This window comes from Octopus bimaculoides, chromosome 10 (assembly GCF_046866305.1).
Source record: "Octopus bimaculoides isolate indiv1 chromosome 10, ASM4686630v1, whole genome shotgun sequence".
Lineage (NCBI taxonomy): Eukaryota > Metazoa > Mollusca > Cephalopoda > Octopoda > Octopodidae > Octopus > Octopus bimaculoides.
In genome coordinates, this window is record NC_142937.1 from 14,090,248 (window position 1) to 14,109,481 (window position 19,234).

Genomic DNA, 19,234 nt, shown 5'->3' on the forward strand with positions numbered 1-19,234 from the left:
GGAGAGGATAGCAGTAGAACTCTGATGGTGGTTTCAGAGCAACAAAATAGTGAAGGTTGGACTATCATTGGGTGGTTCAATTCCTTGAGAGAGAAGAGGGAGTGAACCTTAGTGAATTTGGTACCCTAAACAAGGGTGGTTCAACTCTGGTACCAGTAATTTGATAGGAACCAAACTGAACTGAAATTTATAGGTGCAGGTGTGGCTATGTGGCAAGAGGTTTGCTTCCCAATAACATGGTTTTCGGTTAAGTCCCACTGTGTGGCACCTTGGGCAAATGTCCTCTACTATAGCCATGGGCCGACCATAGCCTCGTAAGTAGATTTAGTAAAGAGAAACTGAAAGAAGCTCCTCATATATATATATATATATATATGTTTGTGTGTATGTGTGTTTGCCTTCCACCACTGTTCGATAAACCAGTGTTGGTCTGTCCCTGCGGCTTAATGGTTCAGCAAGAGACCAGTAACTTAGACTAAACTCTTCAAGATGGTGCCCTAGCAGCCCAATGACTGAAACAAGTATAAAATAAAGATACCCTTAACCTACAAATCTGTGGCCTTGAGAGAGAAAGAGAGAGAGAGGCACACACACACATGTACACAACAACACTACAAATGTATTCATATATGTTGTTGTTGTTGGCACTCCGTCGCTTACGACGTCGAGGGTTCCAGTTGATCCGATCAACGGAACAGCCTGCTCGTGAAATTAACGTGCAGGTGGCTGAGCACTCCACAGACACGTGTACCCTTAACGTAGTTCTTGGGGATATTCAGCATGACACAGTGTGACAAGGCTGACCCTTTGAATTACAAGAACAACAGAAACAGGAAGTAAGAGTGAGAGAAAGTTTTGGTGGAAGAGTACAGCAGGGTTCGCCACCATCCCCTGCCAGAGCCTCGTGGAACTTTTAGGTGTTTTCGCTCAATAAACACTCACAACGCCCGGTCTGGGAATTGAAACCTCGATCCTATGACTGCGAGTCCGCTACCCTAACCACTGGGCCATTGCACCTTCACTGTATTCATATATATACATATATGAAACTGATATACAGAAGATAAATGAGACCTATTTATACACACACACATTTATACATACACACAGTGATTGGCAGTAATGAATATGAGGGTGGAATGGTTGAAGTTAATATGGTTATTTACAAAACAACAATTGGAATAATTTATACAGCTTTTCTGTATACACACATCCACCCACACATTCACATGCAATAAAAAAAATTAAGAAAAACTAAATCCACATATTCTGACAGGTATTCACATATTTTTGATATAAGGAAAAACAAAACATGGAGTAGACTGAACCTATCTCCTATACCATTCCAGCATTCTTTGAATTCCGATTCAATGCTGTAGAGTACTGCCAGGAATTCTAAACAGAACACTTGTTAACAAATTAAAATCATGTCTGTTATTCGGTCTTTAATTATGATTTGTTTGTGGTTGTTTTTCCTTCCATTTTTTTTATAAGTATATTTTTTAATGTACATTTTGCAAAAAAACACCAAATTGAATATCTGAAAAAAAAAAAAAAAAAAAAAAAAAAAGAAAATCCCAAGATAAAATAATTAGTTTACTACTTACTACTACAAAACAGATGCCAAAGTGATGTAACCTTCCCCAACACCATCCCTGATTCCACTCACTCCAACACACATGCATCAAACAAAAAACAAAAAGAAAACAAAATTCAATGTTTTTGATAAATTTTCAGTTATTTTTTTTTTATATAATCTTTATTGGATTTTATGCAAAAATGCACACGTGTGTAAATAAACACCAAATATGGTCATATAAACACATAAGTATATACAAATAAACATATACAGTAATACTTCACTTTATAAAAGCTGGCAGAAACGTTAGCACAGCAGGCAAAATGCTTAGCAGTATTTCGTCTGTCTTTACGTTCTGAGTTCAAATTCCGCCAAGGTCGATTTTGCCTTTCATCCTTTCGGGGGTCAATAAATTAAGTACCAGTTACGTACTGGGGTCGATCTAATCGACTGGCACCCTCCCACAAAATTTTGGGCCTTGTGCCTAGAGTAGAAAAGAATACTCTACTTTCTGAGGACCCGCGTTACAAGACCCCAGGTTTACAAGTTTTATTTTATAATAAATATTAAAAGGTTAAACAGCCTTTTTGTGTCTGTAGCAACACTGATTCTGATGCGTCTACACAGCAGAATATAGCATTGGAGTAAAATGTTGGCATAAAAGTTTCAATGTTTTACTTTGTGTGTGTTCTTTGTTGAGAGAGATTATTATAAGCTAATTCTTCATGTCACATATTTCATATTGTATACAAGTATTTTCCACTTGATAAACTAGCATTGGTTTTAATTTTAATTCCCCAGATGCAATTCCTCCAAATAATAATGTCAGTTGATATTTTGCAACTTTAAAAACATGGCAGTACATATTCTCCATTAGCAATATTTCCAGAAAAGTCTTGTTTCATCATCATTAAAAATCAGTTGTTGCATGTAGACCCACATTTCAATTATTTCTGCCAATGTTTCTGGAAATTTTTTTGCTGCATTGACATAAGCACTTGACACTTCTCCTTGTACTTTGACAGAATGCCACCCATGTTGATTTTTAAATCAATCAAACCATCCTGTGTTTGCAACAAAAGTTTCCTTTCTGTCACTTTTTGTTTCTTAAAGCAAACTGAAGAGACAATGCTTTACTACAAATTGACCCTTGATTGACATTCATATACATGTGTTGTGTTTTGTCACTTATCCATGCATTTAGAAGTTTCTCCATTTCCAGAATAATGCCGCTGGCATCTCCTTTATAAGCCCTGGTTGATACCAAAGGCTGCACATTTCTAATCAGAGATAATTATTTAAATTTTTCTTAGAGAATTGTGCAGACAGTTGACGAGTTAAGTGAAAATTTGTCACAAATGTTTTTCACAGTTGTACTGCCATCATGCATTATTACAATTTCATACTTTGTTACCAAAGTGATGGCTTTGTGTTTGTTTTGTTTTTTTTGTTCCTGTCGGTGCCTGTTGTACACTTCTGTTTAGTCAAATTGGGTGAGTTTAAAATATGCCGAAAATAATAGTGTAAATACATGTATTTTATTTATTTATGCGCCCCTTTTAAAGCCTAGCCAGGCTCATGGGCCCGGTTTCCCAAGTTTCTATGGCATATGTGTTCCCCCCAGCTGAACGGGACGCCAGTCCATCGCAGCGTTACTCAAGAAGCAGGAAGAAAGAATGAGAGAAAGTTGGGGCGAAAGAATACAACAGGGGTTGCCACTACCCCCTGCCGGAGCCTCATGGAGCTTCAGGTGTTTTCGCTCAATATACACACACAACGCTCGGTCTGGGAATCGAAACCACGATCCTCCGACCGCGAATCCACTGCTCTAACCACTGGGCCATTGCGCCTCCGCAAATACATGTATACAATATGAAATATGTGGCACGAAGAATAAGCATGTAATAATCTCTCTCAACAAAGAGCATGCACAAAGTAAAACACTGCAGGTTTATGCCATCATTGTACTCCGATCATCATCATCATCGTTTAACGTCCGCTTTCCATGCTAGCATGGGTTGGACAATTTGACTGAGGACTGGTGAAACCGGATGGCAACACCAGGCTCCAATCTAATTTGGCAGAGTTTCTACAGCTGGATGCCCTTCCTAACGCCAACCACTCAGAGAGTGTGCAAATCTAATGCGAGTGAAAGTGATTCAGGAAATGATTATAACAAGAATACTTTTTATCATAAATGAACTTAACATTCTTTTTACATTACATAAAATATTCTTTACATTCTACTGTTGTTTTATTGCCATTTATTTACGAGTATTATAAATTTTATTGGTAAAATATTTTTCTGGGAACAAATTACGATTTATAACATTGCTACAATGGGAAATTATTGCTCTGCTTTACGAGTGGTCTCCAGGAACAAATCAACTTGTATATGAAGGCATTACTGTATTCATACACACGTCAACCAAATTGTTGGATGTTGTTATAGATTGCTAGTCACAATGCATTTCTATGTATTATTGTAGCATTTGAATGATGCCTAAGCAGGCAGACCAACATTCGCCTTGGATGGAAGACCTGTCCTTCGTAGGGCTACCCACTTAGAACTGTGTGGACTTAAATAATGTCAAAACATTTTGTCAGAGATACGCAAGCAGGTCACTAACACAGTTTAAGTCATAGGATACCTTAGAAATGCCTGAAAAGTGAATCTGATGGTATATGTGGGTTTTAAATGGTTATCATTATTCATCATGATTTATGATTGTTATCAATCTTTCTCTGCTGTTCTTACAGTTTCACTGCTTTTGAAATTTACTTTCTTGCCTGTAAAATACCAATACATTCAGCACTTCCAAAGTCTGTTTATGAAATGTTGTCACATTTGAAAAACTGATGTAGCATTAAAATTTACAGTAATTGTTGTCAGGAGCCATTTAGTTTAATGTGTACTCAGTTTAGTGAGCCACTCAGCTGGTATCTGAGGGGCACAGGTTCAACTCCTGCAGCTGTCTGCAGGCAAAGTTTTTATGTCTTAGCGCTTCCTGACTTGGGTAAAAGTTCTTGACTTTGGGTAAAAGAAAATGCAGGCAGATCAGTTAATTACGATTTTATTTAACTCAGATTCACACACTTATTGCAGCAGACCTTCAGTTTTTCTAAGCCCTGTTAAAGAACACAGAAGGTTGGGACTCCATCAAGGCCTTTCGTAAGATACCCTTAAAGCCAGGAACTTTTCTGCACCCCTTCGTATATATGTATGTGTGTGTGTGTGTGTGTGTGTGTGCGTGTACATAGCATTTACAAGGATATATATATATATATATATATATATATATATATATATACAATGGAAAAAATGTTGATGACTAAGTTTGTCAATACACAATTTTTAGACACAATTATATAAAATACCAAAAGAAAAAAACAAAAAATACAACAGTGTATGTATGCTTGAAAATGGCTTTCATTACTCAACAGGATTTAAATAAATTAGAAGTTATTAATCAAACTACACTGTGTTGTGAAACCATCTACACTGAAAGAGTTCTGGGGGTGCTGTGCTCCACCCACCTGGAATAATAATAAAAAAACATTCACACAACCCACCCCAACAAACTAAACTACATCTCTTCTCTTCTTCACATTTCCTCTATGCTTATTTCTCGCTCCCCAAGCCTGTCATCATTGCTATCCTGTTGTCCCCCACAACTCTTCTATATACCCACGTTTTACCAGTCACTGCAGTGCTTGTTTTTTTTTTTTTTAAATGGCCCTCATAATTCAAACAGGATTTTAAATAAATTAGGAGTCACTAATTAAATTACACTGTCTTGTGAAACCATCTACACAGAAAAATGGTTAAACAAGAGTGGTTGCACTGGAGAGGTATTCATGGAACTGAAGGGACGGTGACTCCAAAATATACGACAATTATTTATTGCTTCTGAATACAGAAAGATTGTCGGCTCGCAAGATAGTCCAGTCCACACTTTACAAACCTCCATGGTTCACTGCACAAGTGTTTATCATAACTTTGTGCAGTATTCAAGTGAATGAGACTTAAATCCTGCTCAGAACAGTTTGACAGTTTCCCATGGCAACACTTGAACTACTGAGCGCAATACTTTGAATAAATGAATTGGTGATCAGCAAAACAGTGCAACTACAACTTAAAGTGGTAAATTATATTGCTCTGCCATTTAATCAGATAGCTATACTTGTTAAGTATAGCAACCGAATCTCCCTGAAATCAGACCCTCTTACCTTATAAAAGGAAAACAAACGAATATATTGGCTAGTCTGAAAAAAAAAAAAAAAAAAAAAACTACTTAAAAGAGTGGTCAAGACCATTAGAATGGCTTTGATTGTATGTCTGGTTGAACAAGTCTGACAGCAATAGCTTATTTGAAGCTAGGAGGACTTGGCTGTTCAGAGATAAGTATCTTACACAAAAGATGTAATGCAGAGCTAGTTGTTGGTGTCAATGTAGGCCTATGGTCAAAGGTATTCCAACCATGACCACCTGTCTTTTCCTTTCTCAGAGATAACTAAAATTTGCATTATCCAATGAGTCTTCCCATTTTACAAGATGGTAAGATGTTATGACTTGAAGGACATTTTGTTGTTATTTCTAGCAGCTGTTAATCATACAACCACATAGAGCCCTTCCTCTTTGGTTGGTTGTGTACTCTCCTACTTTGGACATAGACACTCATGCATTTCATCAACAATCATCAATTTCTATTGTTAATCTACATCAAATTCTTTCAATCAAATACACTCATCCATTCACTGAGCACCTTAGATACTCAGCTAGACTGGCACAAAGTGAAAGGCTGGGCACAATGAGTTACCTGCATCAAAGTACCCAGACAGCAGCTCCCATTTTATGAAGAGGAAAATTACTTGACCACTGATTGTGTTCAAGTATGGTAATAGAGATATTGATGCACAGGTAACTCAATGTAAGATTTTAACAATAGATCAACCACTGCATGATGGGTAAGGCACTTGGAATTAATTAACCAATTATTGCTGAAGTTTGCTTTGTGTGGCATTAAAACTGTAGTAGAAAAAGTGGTACTCAAACACTGGACAGGTGTGGTGCAAGCTTTCTTCTTCACTCAGTTTTCTAAAACAAAATAAAATGAAGAAATGGTTTCAATAAATGGCTGTCCAAAATAAGAGGGACTTGGTCATAAAGGTTAATCAAAAACTGATTGAATACCCATGGCATTTACCCATAACACTTTGGCATTCAGATTATCCTGTCAAATGTAATCCTCACTTATTCACGTTATTTTCAATTAATCATACATTATCTTGTACCTTTGAAATTTCAATGACATGATTGTTTATTTTTAGAACAACATTGAAGGGTTGAAGTGTGAGAGGCTGAATCTCACCAGTTTCACTATAAAATAGGCAGAATTTTGGTGTGGACACGGCTGGTTTGAATGCTAAATGGATAATTTACAGAGCTTGAAATATTCAAATATTTAATAAAATTAGAGGTTCAAGAATTGTGAAGTAGTGATGCTTAGTTTTAATTGAAAAGAAAAAAAGAAAAATTACCAAAAAAGATGCAGGTAAAATTTCTCTCAAGTTGTAAATACTGGTTTTACTAAAGATTTCACCTTCTGCCTTCATTACTCTATCTGGAATAAATTTATTGATTCAACAAATTGATGTAAAAAGCATTGGTGATGGTGCCACGTCAAAAGCAGCCAATACACTCTGTAAAGTGTTTGGTATTAGTTTTAGCTTGTTGAGGAAATGACAACCTCTCTTGTGCAGGTGCCAGTATACTGTGTAAAGTAGTTGGTGTTAAAAATGACATCCAAACAAAGAAACTGCCAAAATTAGAATGTATGAGAAAAGTATGGTCCTCACCTTCACCCCAATCAACCTGTCTGAATAAGAACTAACTAATTGATGACCCAAACAGGTGCCCTAGTATATATTAGGGTGTTTGTGAGCAGTTATTAAGAAGAAGAGAAACTTACTGTTTGCAAATCTAACCGAGAATCAATGAACCGTGAGATGAAATCAGTTAAACCCTCCAATTCTTGATCACGCAGAAACTGGAAATAACCTTTCCGGTTTTTCTGTAAAAAAAAGAGAAAAAAAGGAGATTTCAGAATAGCTAGTTGGATTAATTTTTGCTAAAGAACTGAAGATGTGACACATAATATTGGTAATAACAGAGAGTAATTTTGTTGATGAAGGTCAACCCACACCAAAAATCAATGCTGAGACCCCCTTCGGTCATGACTGACCATGGGATTGCACCTAGAAAGTTATCTTCCCAAGCACAAGTCCAGGCAAGGTTGTTTATGGAAGACCAGCAGTCGCCCATGCACACTGGCCTCCCCTCTCCACGCCACTAGTGTTATCCAAGGGAATGTGAAATAGAGTGTCTTGCTCAAGAACACAACACAGCCTGGTCTAGGATTCAAACTCACAACCTCACAATCGTAAGTTCGATGCTCTAGCCACTAAGCTATGTGCCTTCACAAATCAATAGGTATTAGATATTTTAACTGTAGATTATATTCTTCCTATACCCAGAGATATACCAACTGTGGCCATCACAACTTTTCAGAGGTACCTAAGTTACGATATATTCTTTAGGATGTGATCTGAAGGGGGCTTTGGCTACTATTCCTAGCAAGTTGAGCATGGAGAAACTTCCTCATCAATTCATTCCATTGTAATAATGGTTTCAAATTTGGGCACAAGGCCAGCAATTCAAGGGGAGGGGATAAGTCGATTACATCAACCCCAGTGTTCAACTGGTGCTAATTCTATTGACTTTGAAAAGATGAAAGGCAAAGGTGGCCTTGGCAGAACTTGAACTCACAATACAGAGATGGACGAAATGCTGCTCAGAATTTGCTGATAGACTGCTAATAGACTGCCACCCTACCTACCCCAAATTTTCGGGCCTTGTTCCTAGAGTAGAAAAGAATAATTTGATAAATACTTACTCGTATCAATGAAGGATGCTGTCGGTTCTGGGGCATTTCCTGAGGAGAGTGAGAAGACAAAAACATTTCGATATTAGTATCTTGAAAATCAAAAGATTGTATATATACTTATTTCTGATAGTTGAATTGTAGTTCTCTGGTTAAATGTCATTTAAATATTGCTGTAAGAAAACTCCAGTTTCTATTTCATAGATGCCATTAGAAGAGCTCACTTTATTACAAGTATTCAGGTCCCTGAAAATGCTAAGGGACACTGCTCTTCCTGTCTGTGAGAGAGAGGGAGAGAAATATTCCATGTCTTTTCTAAAATAGTACACTAGTTTAGTATAGAAAGAAGTGGTATCTGTTTTTCAGTAAGCCAGGACCAAAGTGTAGAATAAAGAAAGAAAATTAATCAAAGATTAATTAATTGATTGAATGGCCATGGCATTTACCATTAACCCTTTGGCATTCAGATTTCTCTCTCTCTCTTTCATATGTAATGTGTATTTATTCACATTGTTTGGAACTTATGTATTATCACGTAGCTTTGAAACTTTGGTGATGTGATTGTATATTTTTAGAATGACATTGGACGGTAGGTGTGAGAGGCTGGATCTGGCCAGTATAAATGTTAAAGGGATAATATAAAAAAAAAAAGGACGATCAAGGCCCAAACACTATTGACCACAGGCTGACCTAGGGTTAAACAACAACAGTTGACTCATTGAACACTGATTCAGGCAGCAATGGTTAAAAGACAGATTGGCTGAAGGATGAGAAAGAAATTTATGAAAAGAAAAACAAAATACCCTTCTGGTTATTGCAGGTGAATAAATTAATACATTAAAATTAAATGAGAATGAAAGGAAGAGGAGGAGAGGGAAACAATGAACAAAGAAAGCTGGGGGTGGGGTGGGGGTGTTGGATGTTATCTTAGTAGTAGCATTTCCATTAGTTATTGTGCCAAGGGAAAAAATATTTTGCCTCTTACGGAGAGCATATACGTTCCGGTTAATTTATATTTTTATCGGAATGTGATTGGTGTGTGGCAGGACAAGTAAGTTAATTACTCTATCAAAGTAATATTCCAAGGAAACATTCTTGCTTCCACTCACAAGAAATAGCAAAGGAATAAAGAAAGATAATGAAAAGAATCCGAAATATGCAAATATATTCCTGTAAACAACGCAGAAAAATGCAGCTGAAATGCATTATTAATATATTAAAATATTAATACAAGAATGGTAATTATTAGAAGAATGGTAGATAAAAATTCCAGAGCTTGAAAGTACATGAAGTCTATGAAACTTTATGAAAATAGTTGTTCCTGTTCTCTAGCTCAACATGAAGCCTAGAATGAAAGGCACTCCAGCTGTGACCATCCCAACACATTATTTGACATTGTGCCAGAGAAGGAAATAATAGAAAAGTTGGCTCAATTCTAAGAAAATTATATTTGTTTACTTGTTTCAGTCATGGGATACTGGCCAGACTGGGGCATTGCCTTCAAGGGTTTCAGGCAAGTACGTCAGTCCAAGTACTTTGGGACTTGTTGATCTCATGAGAAACAGAAGCCAAGTTGTCCTTGACGGGAAAGGATGTTTGTAACTCAACTGCACTGACTTCAGGTCTCCTACTTTTTGAAATGGAGTAAGGAAACTGATTGAAGCTTTCAAAGATATTAGTTGCTGCATGGTTTTTTCCTAAACTAAATTTCTTATAATCACACATAGATCTTTCCTGAAAATCTTGGTGCACTGATGCACAAGGAGAATTTTTACCAGGAAGATTGATATCAAGGATTCTGGAATGAAACTATGATGGCAGACTACTGTTGAATGCTAGTTGGTGTTGACACAAATTACAATTACATCTGTTTAATTGTGAATATGTAAACAGAAAGGGGCTTTTTTTGTTGGTTGTTGTAATATTTTGAAGTACAATCACAGAGAAGGAATTAAATTTTATAGAATCAGCGGTGGGAGAACAAGAAATGGTGAATAAAGAGAGAGAGAAATAACCAACCTGTCTCAGGTATAACTGTGCATGTCCTAAGAACGCTTGATGATGTAACAAGGATAAAGATGAATTCACAGATTTGCTACGAATTCCAGGTATGGAGAAGATATCAAAATCAAACAAAATGGTATCAGGAGTTTGTTCTGTAGTATCAAAAGCTTTGTAACGCCAAAGAGCATTGCAGATATCTAAAACATAGACATTCAACTTTTTAATGTGTTTGTCAAGTTTATAGGGTGTCTGAAGCTTCTTTAAGTTCTGGAACACACTTGAGTAACTGCAAGAAGAAAAGATGAAATGAATGAATATGTATATCATCATCATCATCATCATCGTTTAACGTCCGCTTTCCATGCTAGCATGGGTTGGACGATTTGACTGAGGACTGGTGAAACCGGATGGCAACACCAGGCTCCAGTCTGATTTGGCAGAGTTTCTACAGCTGGATGCCCTTCCTAACGCCAACCACTCAGAGAGTGTAGTGGGTGCTTTTACGTGTCACCCGCACGAAAACGGCCACGCTCGAAATGGTGTCTTTTATGTGCCACCCGCACAAGCCAGTCCAGGGGCACTGGCAACGATCTCGCTCGAAAATCCTACAGGAGCCAGTCAGGCGGTACTGGCAACGGCCACGCTCAAAATGGTGCATCTCATGTGCCACCCGCACAAGAACCAGTCCAGGGGCACTGGCAACGATCTTACTTGGCTTGCCGGGTCTTCTCACGCACAGCCCATTTCCAAAGGTCTCGGTCCGTAGTCATCGCCTCGGTGAGGCCCAATGTACGAAGGTCTTGCCTCACCACCTCAGCCCAGGTCTTCCTGGGCCTACCTCTTCCACGGGTTCCCTCAACTGTTAGGGTGTGGCACTTTTTCACGCAGCTATCCTCCTCCATTCTCACCACATGTCCATACCAGCGCAATCGTCTCTCTTGCACGCCACAACTGATGCTTCTAATGTTCAGCTTTTCTCTCAAGATACTTACACTCTGACGGGTATTCACATTGACATTACACATCCAACGGAGCATACTGGCTTCATTCCTTGCGAGCTTACGTATGTCCTCAGCAGTTACAGCCCATGTTTCACTGCCATGTAGCATGGTTGTTCGTACGCATGCGTCATACAGTCTGCCTTTTACTCTGAGTGAGAGTCCCTTTGTCGCCAGCAGGGGTAAGAGCTCTCTAAACTTTGCCCAGGCTATTCTTATTCTAGCAGCTACACTTTCAGCGCACCCACCCCCACTACTAACTTGGTCGCCCAGATAGCGGAAGCTATCGACTACCTCTAGTTTTTCACCCTGGAATGAGATAGAAGTTGTTTCCTGTTTGTTTGCAGTCTTTATTGCACCTGAACATCTGCCACAAACAAAAACTAACTTGCTAGTTAACCTGCCTTTGATGTTGCTGCACCTCTTATGTGTCCATAGCTTGCACCGGGTACATCTTATAGAGTTACTACCTACTCCTTTTCTACATACTGAGCAGGGCCATCTACCTGAAGGGGTTTGTGTTTTATCTACCTTCCTACTTATTAGGATTTTGGTTTTAGCTAGGTTGACTCTAAGGCCCTTCAATTCTAGACCTTGCTTCCACACCTGAAACTTCTCCTCTAGTTCTGATAGTGACTCCGCAATTAGGGCAAGGTCATCAGCATAGAGGAGCTCCCAGGGGCAACCTGTCTTGAACTCCTCTGTGATTGCCTGGAGGACTATGGTAAATAATAGGGGGCTGAGGACGGAACCTTGGTGGACCCCTACCTCTACCCGGAATTCATTGCTGTACTCATTTCCAACCCTCACCTTACTGGCCGCATCTCTGTACATGGCTCGCACAGCTCTCACTAGCCATTCTTCTATCCCAAGTTTCCTCATTGACCACCAGATAAGGGATCGGGGGACCCTGTCAAAGGCTTTCTCCATGTCAACGAAAGCCAGGTACAGAGGTTTATCCTTGGCTAGGTATTTCTCTTGCAACTGTCTCACTAGAAATAAGGCATCAGTAGTGCTTTTACCTGGCACGAACCCAAACTGCATCTCATCTAAATTGATTCGCTCCCTAATTAGTTGGGCTATGACCCTCTCTGTAACTTTCATAACCTGATCTAACAGCTTGATGCCTCTGTAATTATTTGTATCTAAAGCGTCCCCTTTACCTTTGTAGCAGTTGACTATGATGCTGCTACACCAGTCATAGGGTATGACTCCTTCGTGTATCACCTGGTTCGTAATACGGGTGACTAGGCTATAGCCAACACTGCCAGATATTTTGAGCATCTCTGCAGTGATTCCTGATGGGCCGGGGGCTTTCCCGGTCTTCATACTCTTAATTGCTTTATCTACCCTGGTACTATCAACTCGGATAGCTGGTCCCTCTATTGGGTCGACATAAGGCAGGCTCTCTTTCTCCCATTCATTCTCTTTATTAAGCAATCTATCGTAGTGGCATCTCCAGACCTCTTTCTTTGCATCCTCATTTAATGCAAGCGTACCATCATCCATGCGAACACATTTCTCTCCTACAACATCACTATTCTCTCTCCTACACTGTCTTGCAACCCGAAATACCTCGAGTCTTTGGTCCTCACGGCGCAGAACATTGGCAAATCTTTCCTTATCTGCTTCCCCTCTGGCTAAATAAACCTGTCGCCTATATATCGTGTGCCATTTTATATTTTAAATTTTGTGCATACACATTATTTGTTTTTGATTTTGTCGACCACACAGTATAGTAGGGTCAGCTGGGCACCGTCTGTGAGAAAAACAGCACCATGATGCAATTCACTCTGCCAGAAATTTGGAAATGACATGCTGTACTGCTTGGCATTTGCACCGGAAGCTCCAATACGAACATTTCAGAGTGTTTGGGTATCAATCTGAGAACATATACCGAGAGAGATAAAATTCAACCATCCAGTCAACATCATGGTGTTTGGAGTGATTACTAGTGATGGCGACGTTATGCCTCCATTCATCCTCTCATACGACCTCAGACTCAACACAGGCCTACATCAAGTGTCTGGAGGAGGGAGTGCTGTGCTGGGTCAAGAGGGTGGCTGCTGGAGGACCTTGTCTGGCAACAGGATTCTGCACCACACCACACAGGCAGGAGAACCCAGTAGTGGCTGTCAGACAATTTCTGCAACCACATTACCCCTAATATCTGGCCACCTAACTCACCACACTGCAATCCCATTGATTATTATGTATGGGACACAGTTAAGCAAGAGACCAGCAAAACTCCTTGTAACACCAAAGATGAACTGAAGGCAAGGATTATGGCAGCATTCACCAACTTAAACAAGGAGATTTGCAAGAGATTCCGAAGTCACCTGCAAGCCATGGTTGAAATCAATGGCGATTTTATTGAATAAATTTACCCTTTATTATTTCATGATATTTTTATGTAATTTTGGTACATATATCTGTTAAAATGAGATATCAGTGTTATTTCCATTTCTGCGTAATTCATATGACAGTTTATATATCACACCCTGCATAGATGTAAGTCACCTGTCCAATGTACTTCATTTCCCTGTTATAACATACACTTCCTTTCCTTGTCTTTCTTCTTTTTGTCCTTTATTTTTATTGCTTTTCCACCATCATACACTATGTCAAGAATCCTATATATAAATCTGCCAATTCCATCTTTTCTTCGTTTATAACTTATCTGAACACCCTGTGTACTGACAGGCAAAACTCAGAGTAGCAAGAGGCCGACTAAAATATTAGTCTCTACTGAGGTATCAAGTACACTTTTTAACCAACTTCCAATAAATATGCATGTGTGCGCACACACGTTTGTGTATGAGGTTATATTTTGCAAAATTGTTTAAGGTGGAAAGCTGGCAGAATTGTTAGCATGCTAGGTGAAATGCTTAGTGGAATTTCATGTCCTTACATTCAGAGTTCAACTTTGCATTTCATCCTTTTGGGGTTGATAAAATAAGCAGCCGGTGAGTACTGGGGTTTATGTAATCAACTTAACTACTCCTGGGTAAGTGTATAAAAACTGCACTTGTCTGTAAAGCCATGTTGAGCTAGAGAAGCAGAGTGGGCTCATCAAACCAGTATGATCTCTGGCTCAAATACACAACCTCCACATCAGATCATGATTAGTGGAGAGAACATGCTGAGGCCTCCATACTGCAGTGGGCTGAACACAGGTAATCTAATCCAATTGTTTAGCAAAGAATCTATGTTAAATTTTATCAACTTAACAGAGAGTGTCCATGGTTGAAGTTTTTGGAAAATATGAAGGTGTTGGACCATTTGAATAGCAATTATATTTATGCAGATCAACTTAGCTTCGACAAAGCTCACCAAGTGATAGGTATGTAAATAAAATTAATCAAACTTTTTAAAGGCAAGAGGCACAAACAAAATAAATTTTTCACTCAGGTAGTAAAGGAACCCGCTTGAAAGATTGCTGAATCTTCTAGAAATAGGCACCAAATTTGTACCAAGCCAAACCAAACCAAACTATACAATCTTAAAGATATAATACATATTAGGTAATGTATTCCAGGGTGCATAATTTATCCTTTATCTTTTACTTGTTTCTCTGATATGCTGGAACCCACACAGCACCGGAGCAATGGAAAATAAAGTGCTTAGCTCAACAACACAACATACTTCCAGATCCAGGAAATGAACCCACGATCTGGTGATTGTGAGTGCAACACCATAACCACTAGGCCATCACATAAACTACCTTCAATTCTTGCTGGTAAGAACAAGAATTCTACAATGGATCGAGAACTTCAAAGGAATGCTGTAGTCCAATGGTAGAACATCTATTATGTTAACAAAAGAAGTGGATTCAAGTCCCACAGGTAGCCTTGGGCTTTTTTCATCCAAATCGTTTTTTAATTCAGTATTTACACATAATTATTAACAGCTTTATCAATTTTGAATTCAAGCTGGTGCCATGTAAAAAGCATCTGATACACCCTGTAAGGTAGTTGGCACTAAGAAGGGCATCCAGCCATAGAGATCTTGCCAAAATAGACGACTGGTACCTGGTCCAGCTCTCAGGCTTGCCAGATACTGCCAAACTGTCCAACCCATGCCAGCTTAGAAAACGGACACTAAATGACAATGATGTATTCCACTGCTTTTAGAACATTTATAAAGCTTAAATAAATAGAAACAACCCTACAATGAGAATGGAAAATAATTAGATTATAAAAACAAGATACACACAAACACAGATAGTAAAATTCCTACAAGCAATTCTGAGCATCAGCAGAAACATGAAAGGATTCAGTGAAACTTACTCAAAGATGATACGGCACAAACGTGAAATAACTGTGCACTGATTAGAGACAATGAGGCGACCGACAAATTCTGGTGATGGAATGGTCAATAATGGGAAGTTGGTGTTCAGAACGTTTCTTAGCATCTGTGGAAAGAAAGGAGTTATTACATAGTAAAAACAGATGACTTATTATGCATTTAGTGTATGAGAGAGAGGGAAAAATGATGTTATGATAGGCATACTTTCCAGGGATGTTTTGCTAAACTTTGTAAGAGAACTATAATAGATACAAGTGAAAACTAAATGTAATATTATTTTCAAATTTTGGCACAAGGCCAGCAATTTTGCGGGAGAGGGTAAGTTGATAACAGCTACCCTGACAGAATGAAAGGCAGACAGACCTCAGCAGAATCTGAACTCAACAACATTTTGTCCATTTGCATGACTGGCCTAAACAGTATACCTTGCAGACTGACACCACTGTCTAATTCCACTAACAAATCTTGAGTTGATTTAAAGCTATGGTAGAAGTTGCTTAAACTGCCATGCAGTGGGACTAACCCCCACACCAAAATGCAACAGTGAAGCAAACTTCTTAATCACAAGGCTAAGACAGTGCTCAACTTCATAACAAAAGATTTATTGTAGTGAAATAAAAACTTAGTTCTCTTTTCTGTACAGTGTTACCATCTAACAAAAAACAATTTGCTTAGGTCTTTAATAAAAATTCAGCCACTATACTCTTACTCTTTTACTTGTTTCAGTCATTTGACTGCGGCCATGCTGAAGCAACGCCTTTAGTCGAGCAAATCAACCCTAGGACTTATTCTTTGTAAGCCTAGTACTTATTCTATTGGTCTCTTTTGCCGAAATGCTAAGTTACGGGGACGTAAACACACCAGCATCGGTTGTAAAGCGATGTTGGGGGAGGGGACAAACAGACACACAAACATATACACACACATACATATATATATATATATATATATATATATATATATATATATATATATATATATATATATATATATATATATACGACGGGCTTCTTTCAGTTTCCATCTACCAAGTCCACTCACAAGGCTTTGGTCGGCCCGAGGCTAAAGTAGAAGACACTTGCCCAAGGTGCCACACAGTGGGTCTGAACCCGGAACCATGTGGTTGGTAAGCAAGCTACTTATCACACAGCCATTCATGAAGAAAAGTGGAAAACAAAACAAACTATGTTTTTAGATTTCAAGCAATATCTTTAGTAAATATGTTTAATAAACAAAGACAGTAAGCTTACTTGTTCTTGGAACCATAGGCTGAAATGTACCATTACCAAGTGGTCATCCTCACAGAGTAATCCTAGGAGGCAAAGTTCATCAACAAAGTCAATAAGTTTCTTGAACTCAATATGAGCTTGAAAATCATCAAAATCACCTTGGAAGAAACTGGACCTGAAAAATTAGAAATACTATATATATGTGGCTGCGTGTGTGTATACATACTTACAGGCACAGAGACAAATACACACACATACTTACACCCACAGACAAATAGACAAATACACACAAACGTACACACATACTTACAGACAAATACACACACACATACATATATGAGTGAAAGAACAAAGAAGCATTTAACACATTTGGTGGGAATAGATATATTAGCATTTGATTCAGTTCCATATATCTTGAAAGTTTTGTAGACTTGTCACACGAGCGTATCTGCACTCCTACACTTTCCCTACAGACTCTTTTACTTGTTTCAGTCATTTGACTGTGGCCATGCTGGAGCACCGCCTTTAGTCGAGCAAATTGACCCCAGGACTTATTCTTTGGAAGCCTAGTACTTATTCTATTATTCTCTTTTGCCGAACCGCTAAGTTACGGGGACGTAAACACACCACCATCAGTTGTCAAGCGATGTTGGGGGGGGGGGGGGAACAAAGAGACACACAAACACATACATATATATATACATATATACGACGGGCTTCTTTCAGTTTCCATCTACCAAATCCACTCAAAAGGCTTTGGTCGGCCCGAAGCTATAGAAGACACTTGCCCAAGGTGCCACGCAGTGAGACTGAACCCGGAACAATGTGGTTCGTAAGAAAGCTACTTACCACACAGCCACTCCTACGCCTATAAATCTACAGAGTCTATTTATTTATTCCTTTGTTCTGACCTTCTATCTGTCCCTCTCTTGTCCTACAAGACATTTTCATTTTCCTTTACATTGTTCCATATTTGTCTGTCTTGAAGCTGTATGGCTTTTTGAGATATATGTAAAATTATTATAATTGTTTTATTTTGTCAAGTTTGTTTTCGTCATTGTCCTGTACATTCGTTAGCTATTTCCAGTGACTTAAAAATACAACAATTGTATGTCAACCCTTTCGTTACTGTATTTATTTTGAGATACTCTGTTCCTTTCAATCATTTTTAAATATAACAAAGAATTGAGTAAAATAACTAAGTTATCATTCAGCTAGTGTTAGGAACATAGATTGTGACGAAGATTTGGTAAAAGATTCTAATTCAAAACTTATGAAAACAAGACATTTGTACTTAGAGCCAGAGCCGGTTTTGGCCGGGTTGGTAACGACAGGGTTAATGCAATTAAATCAATTGATGGATTTATAAAGTGAGATCTAAAATAAAGATGATACATCTTATTTGTTGTTGTTAAATATTCTGAATTTTTTTAAAATCTATAAAAGGATAATTGGATTTACCTGTCGTGCATGTGGATTTACCTGGGATATGTATTCTGCTTAACCATTTTCTTTTATATTGAGTGCTTAATTGATATCTGCCAGGAATTTTTAAATCCCATTTTTCTTCTAATTATATATATTTATATGTATAAATATCATCGTCGTTTAACGTCCGCTTTCCATGCTTACATACATACAGACAGATATATAAAAGCAAAGCATATAGGTGCAGAAATAAGGTGGAAAATATAGCAATGAGACAATAAAAGGTAGAGTAAAATATAGCATGGTTTAGTGGTTAGAGTGTTGCACTCAGGATAGCTAGATCACAGGTTCAAATCCCAAACTGAGTGGTGCATTGGGTTCTTGAGCAAAACACTTCATTTCATGTTACTTCAGTTCACTCAGCTGTAAATAGGTAACCTTGCAACAGGTTAGGCCTTCCGGTCAGGGGGAATGATGTCAGCAGGGTGGTATCATTCAAACGCTAAAACAATGCAAAGTGCACTGTGACCAGCAATGTATAACAACATCCAGTAGACTGGTTGATCGCTTAATCTCACAATTATAGCTGAAAGACTTCAACTAAAGTGAATCCAAAATAGACTCAGTGGGATGTGATTTCAATGTAGAACATTGGGAGGGGGAAGAACAGTAAAGCAGTTAAAGATGATTTGTTCATGAAAAGCCTAATTATGAACTGGTTCAGTTACTCTAAACAATCAGATG

At 38.4% G+C, this 19,234-nt stretch overlaps 1 protein-coding gene across 2 annotated transcripts in view; it reads right to left on the reverse strand.

The window, feature by feature from the left end:
* Nucleotides 1-4,994: 4,994 nt before the first annotated feature.
* The window catches only part of LOC106869229 (centromere protein I), a 35,570-nt gene continuing 21,330 nt past the window's right edge, over nucleotides 4,995-19,234 (reverse strand). The window contains exons 14-19 of one of the 2 annotated variants that reach the window (XM_089358388.1): nucleotides 17,084-17,237; nucleotides 15,815-15,939; nucleotides 10,543-10,813; nucleotides 8,536-8,574; nucleotides 7,552-7,653; nucleotides 4,995-6,677 (exon numbers count right to left, since the gene is read on the reverse strand). In XM_089358388.1, coding sequence (XP_089214514.1) covers nucleotides 6,666-6,677; nucleotides 7,552-7,653; nucleotides 8,536-8,574; nucleotides 10,543-10,813; nucleotides 15,815-15,939; nucleotides 17,084-17,237 — 703 coding nt within the window. In that variant the 3' untranslated portion in view covers nucleotides 4,995-6,665. The remainder of the gene's footprint in view (nucleotides 6,678-7,551; nucleotides 7,654-8,535; nucleotides 8,575-10,542; nucleotides 10,814-15,814; nucleotides 15,940-17,083; nucleotides 17,238-19,234) is intronic. The other variant, XM_089358389.1, reaches the window with a different exon arrangement.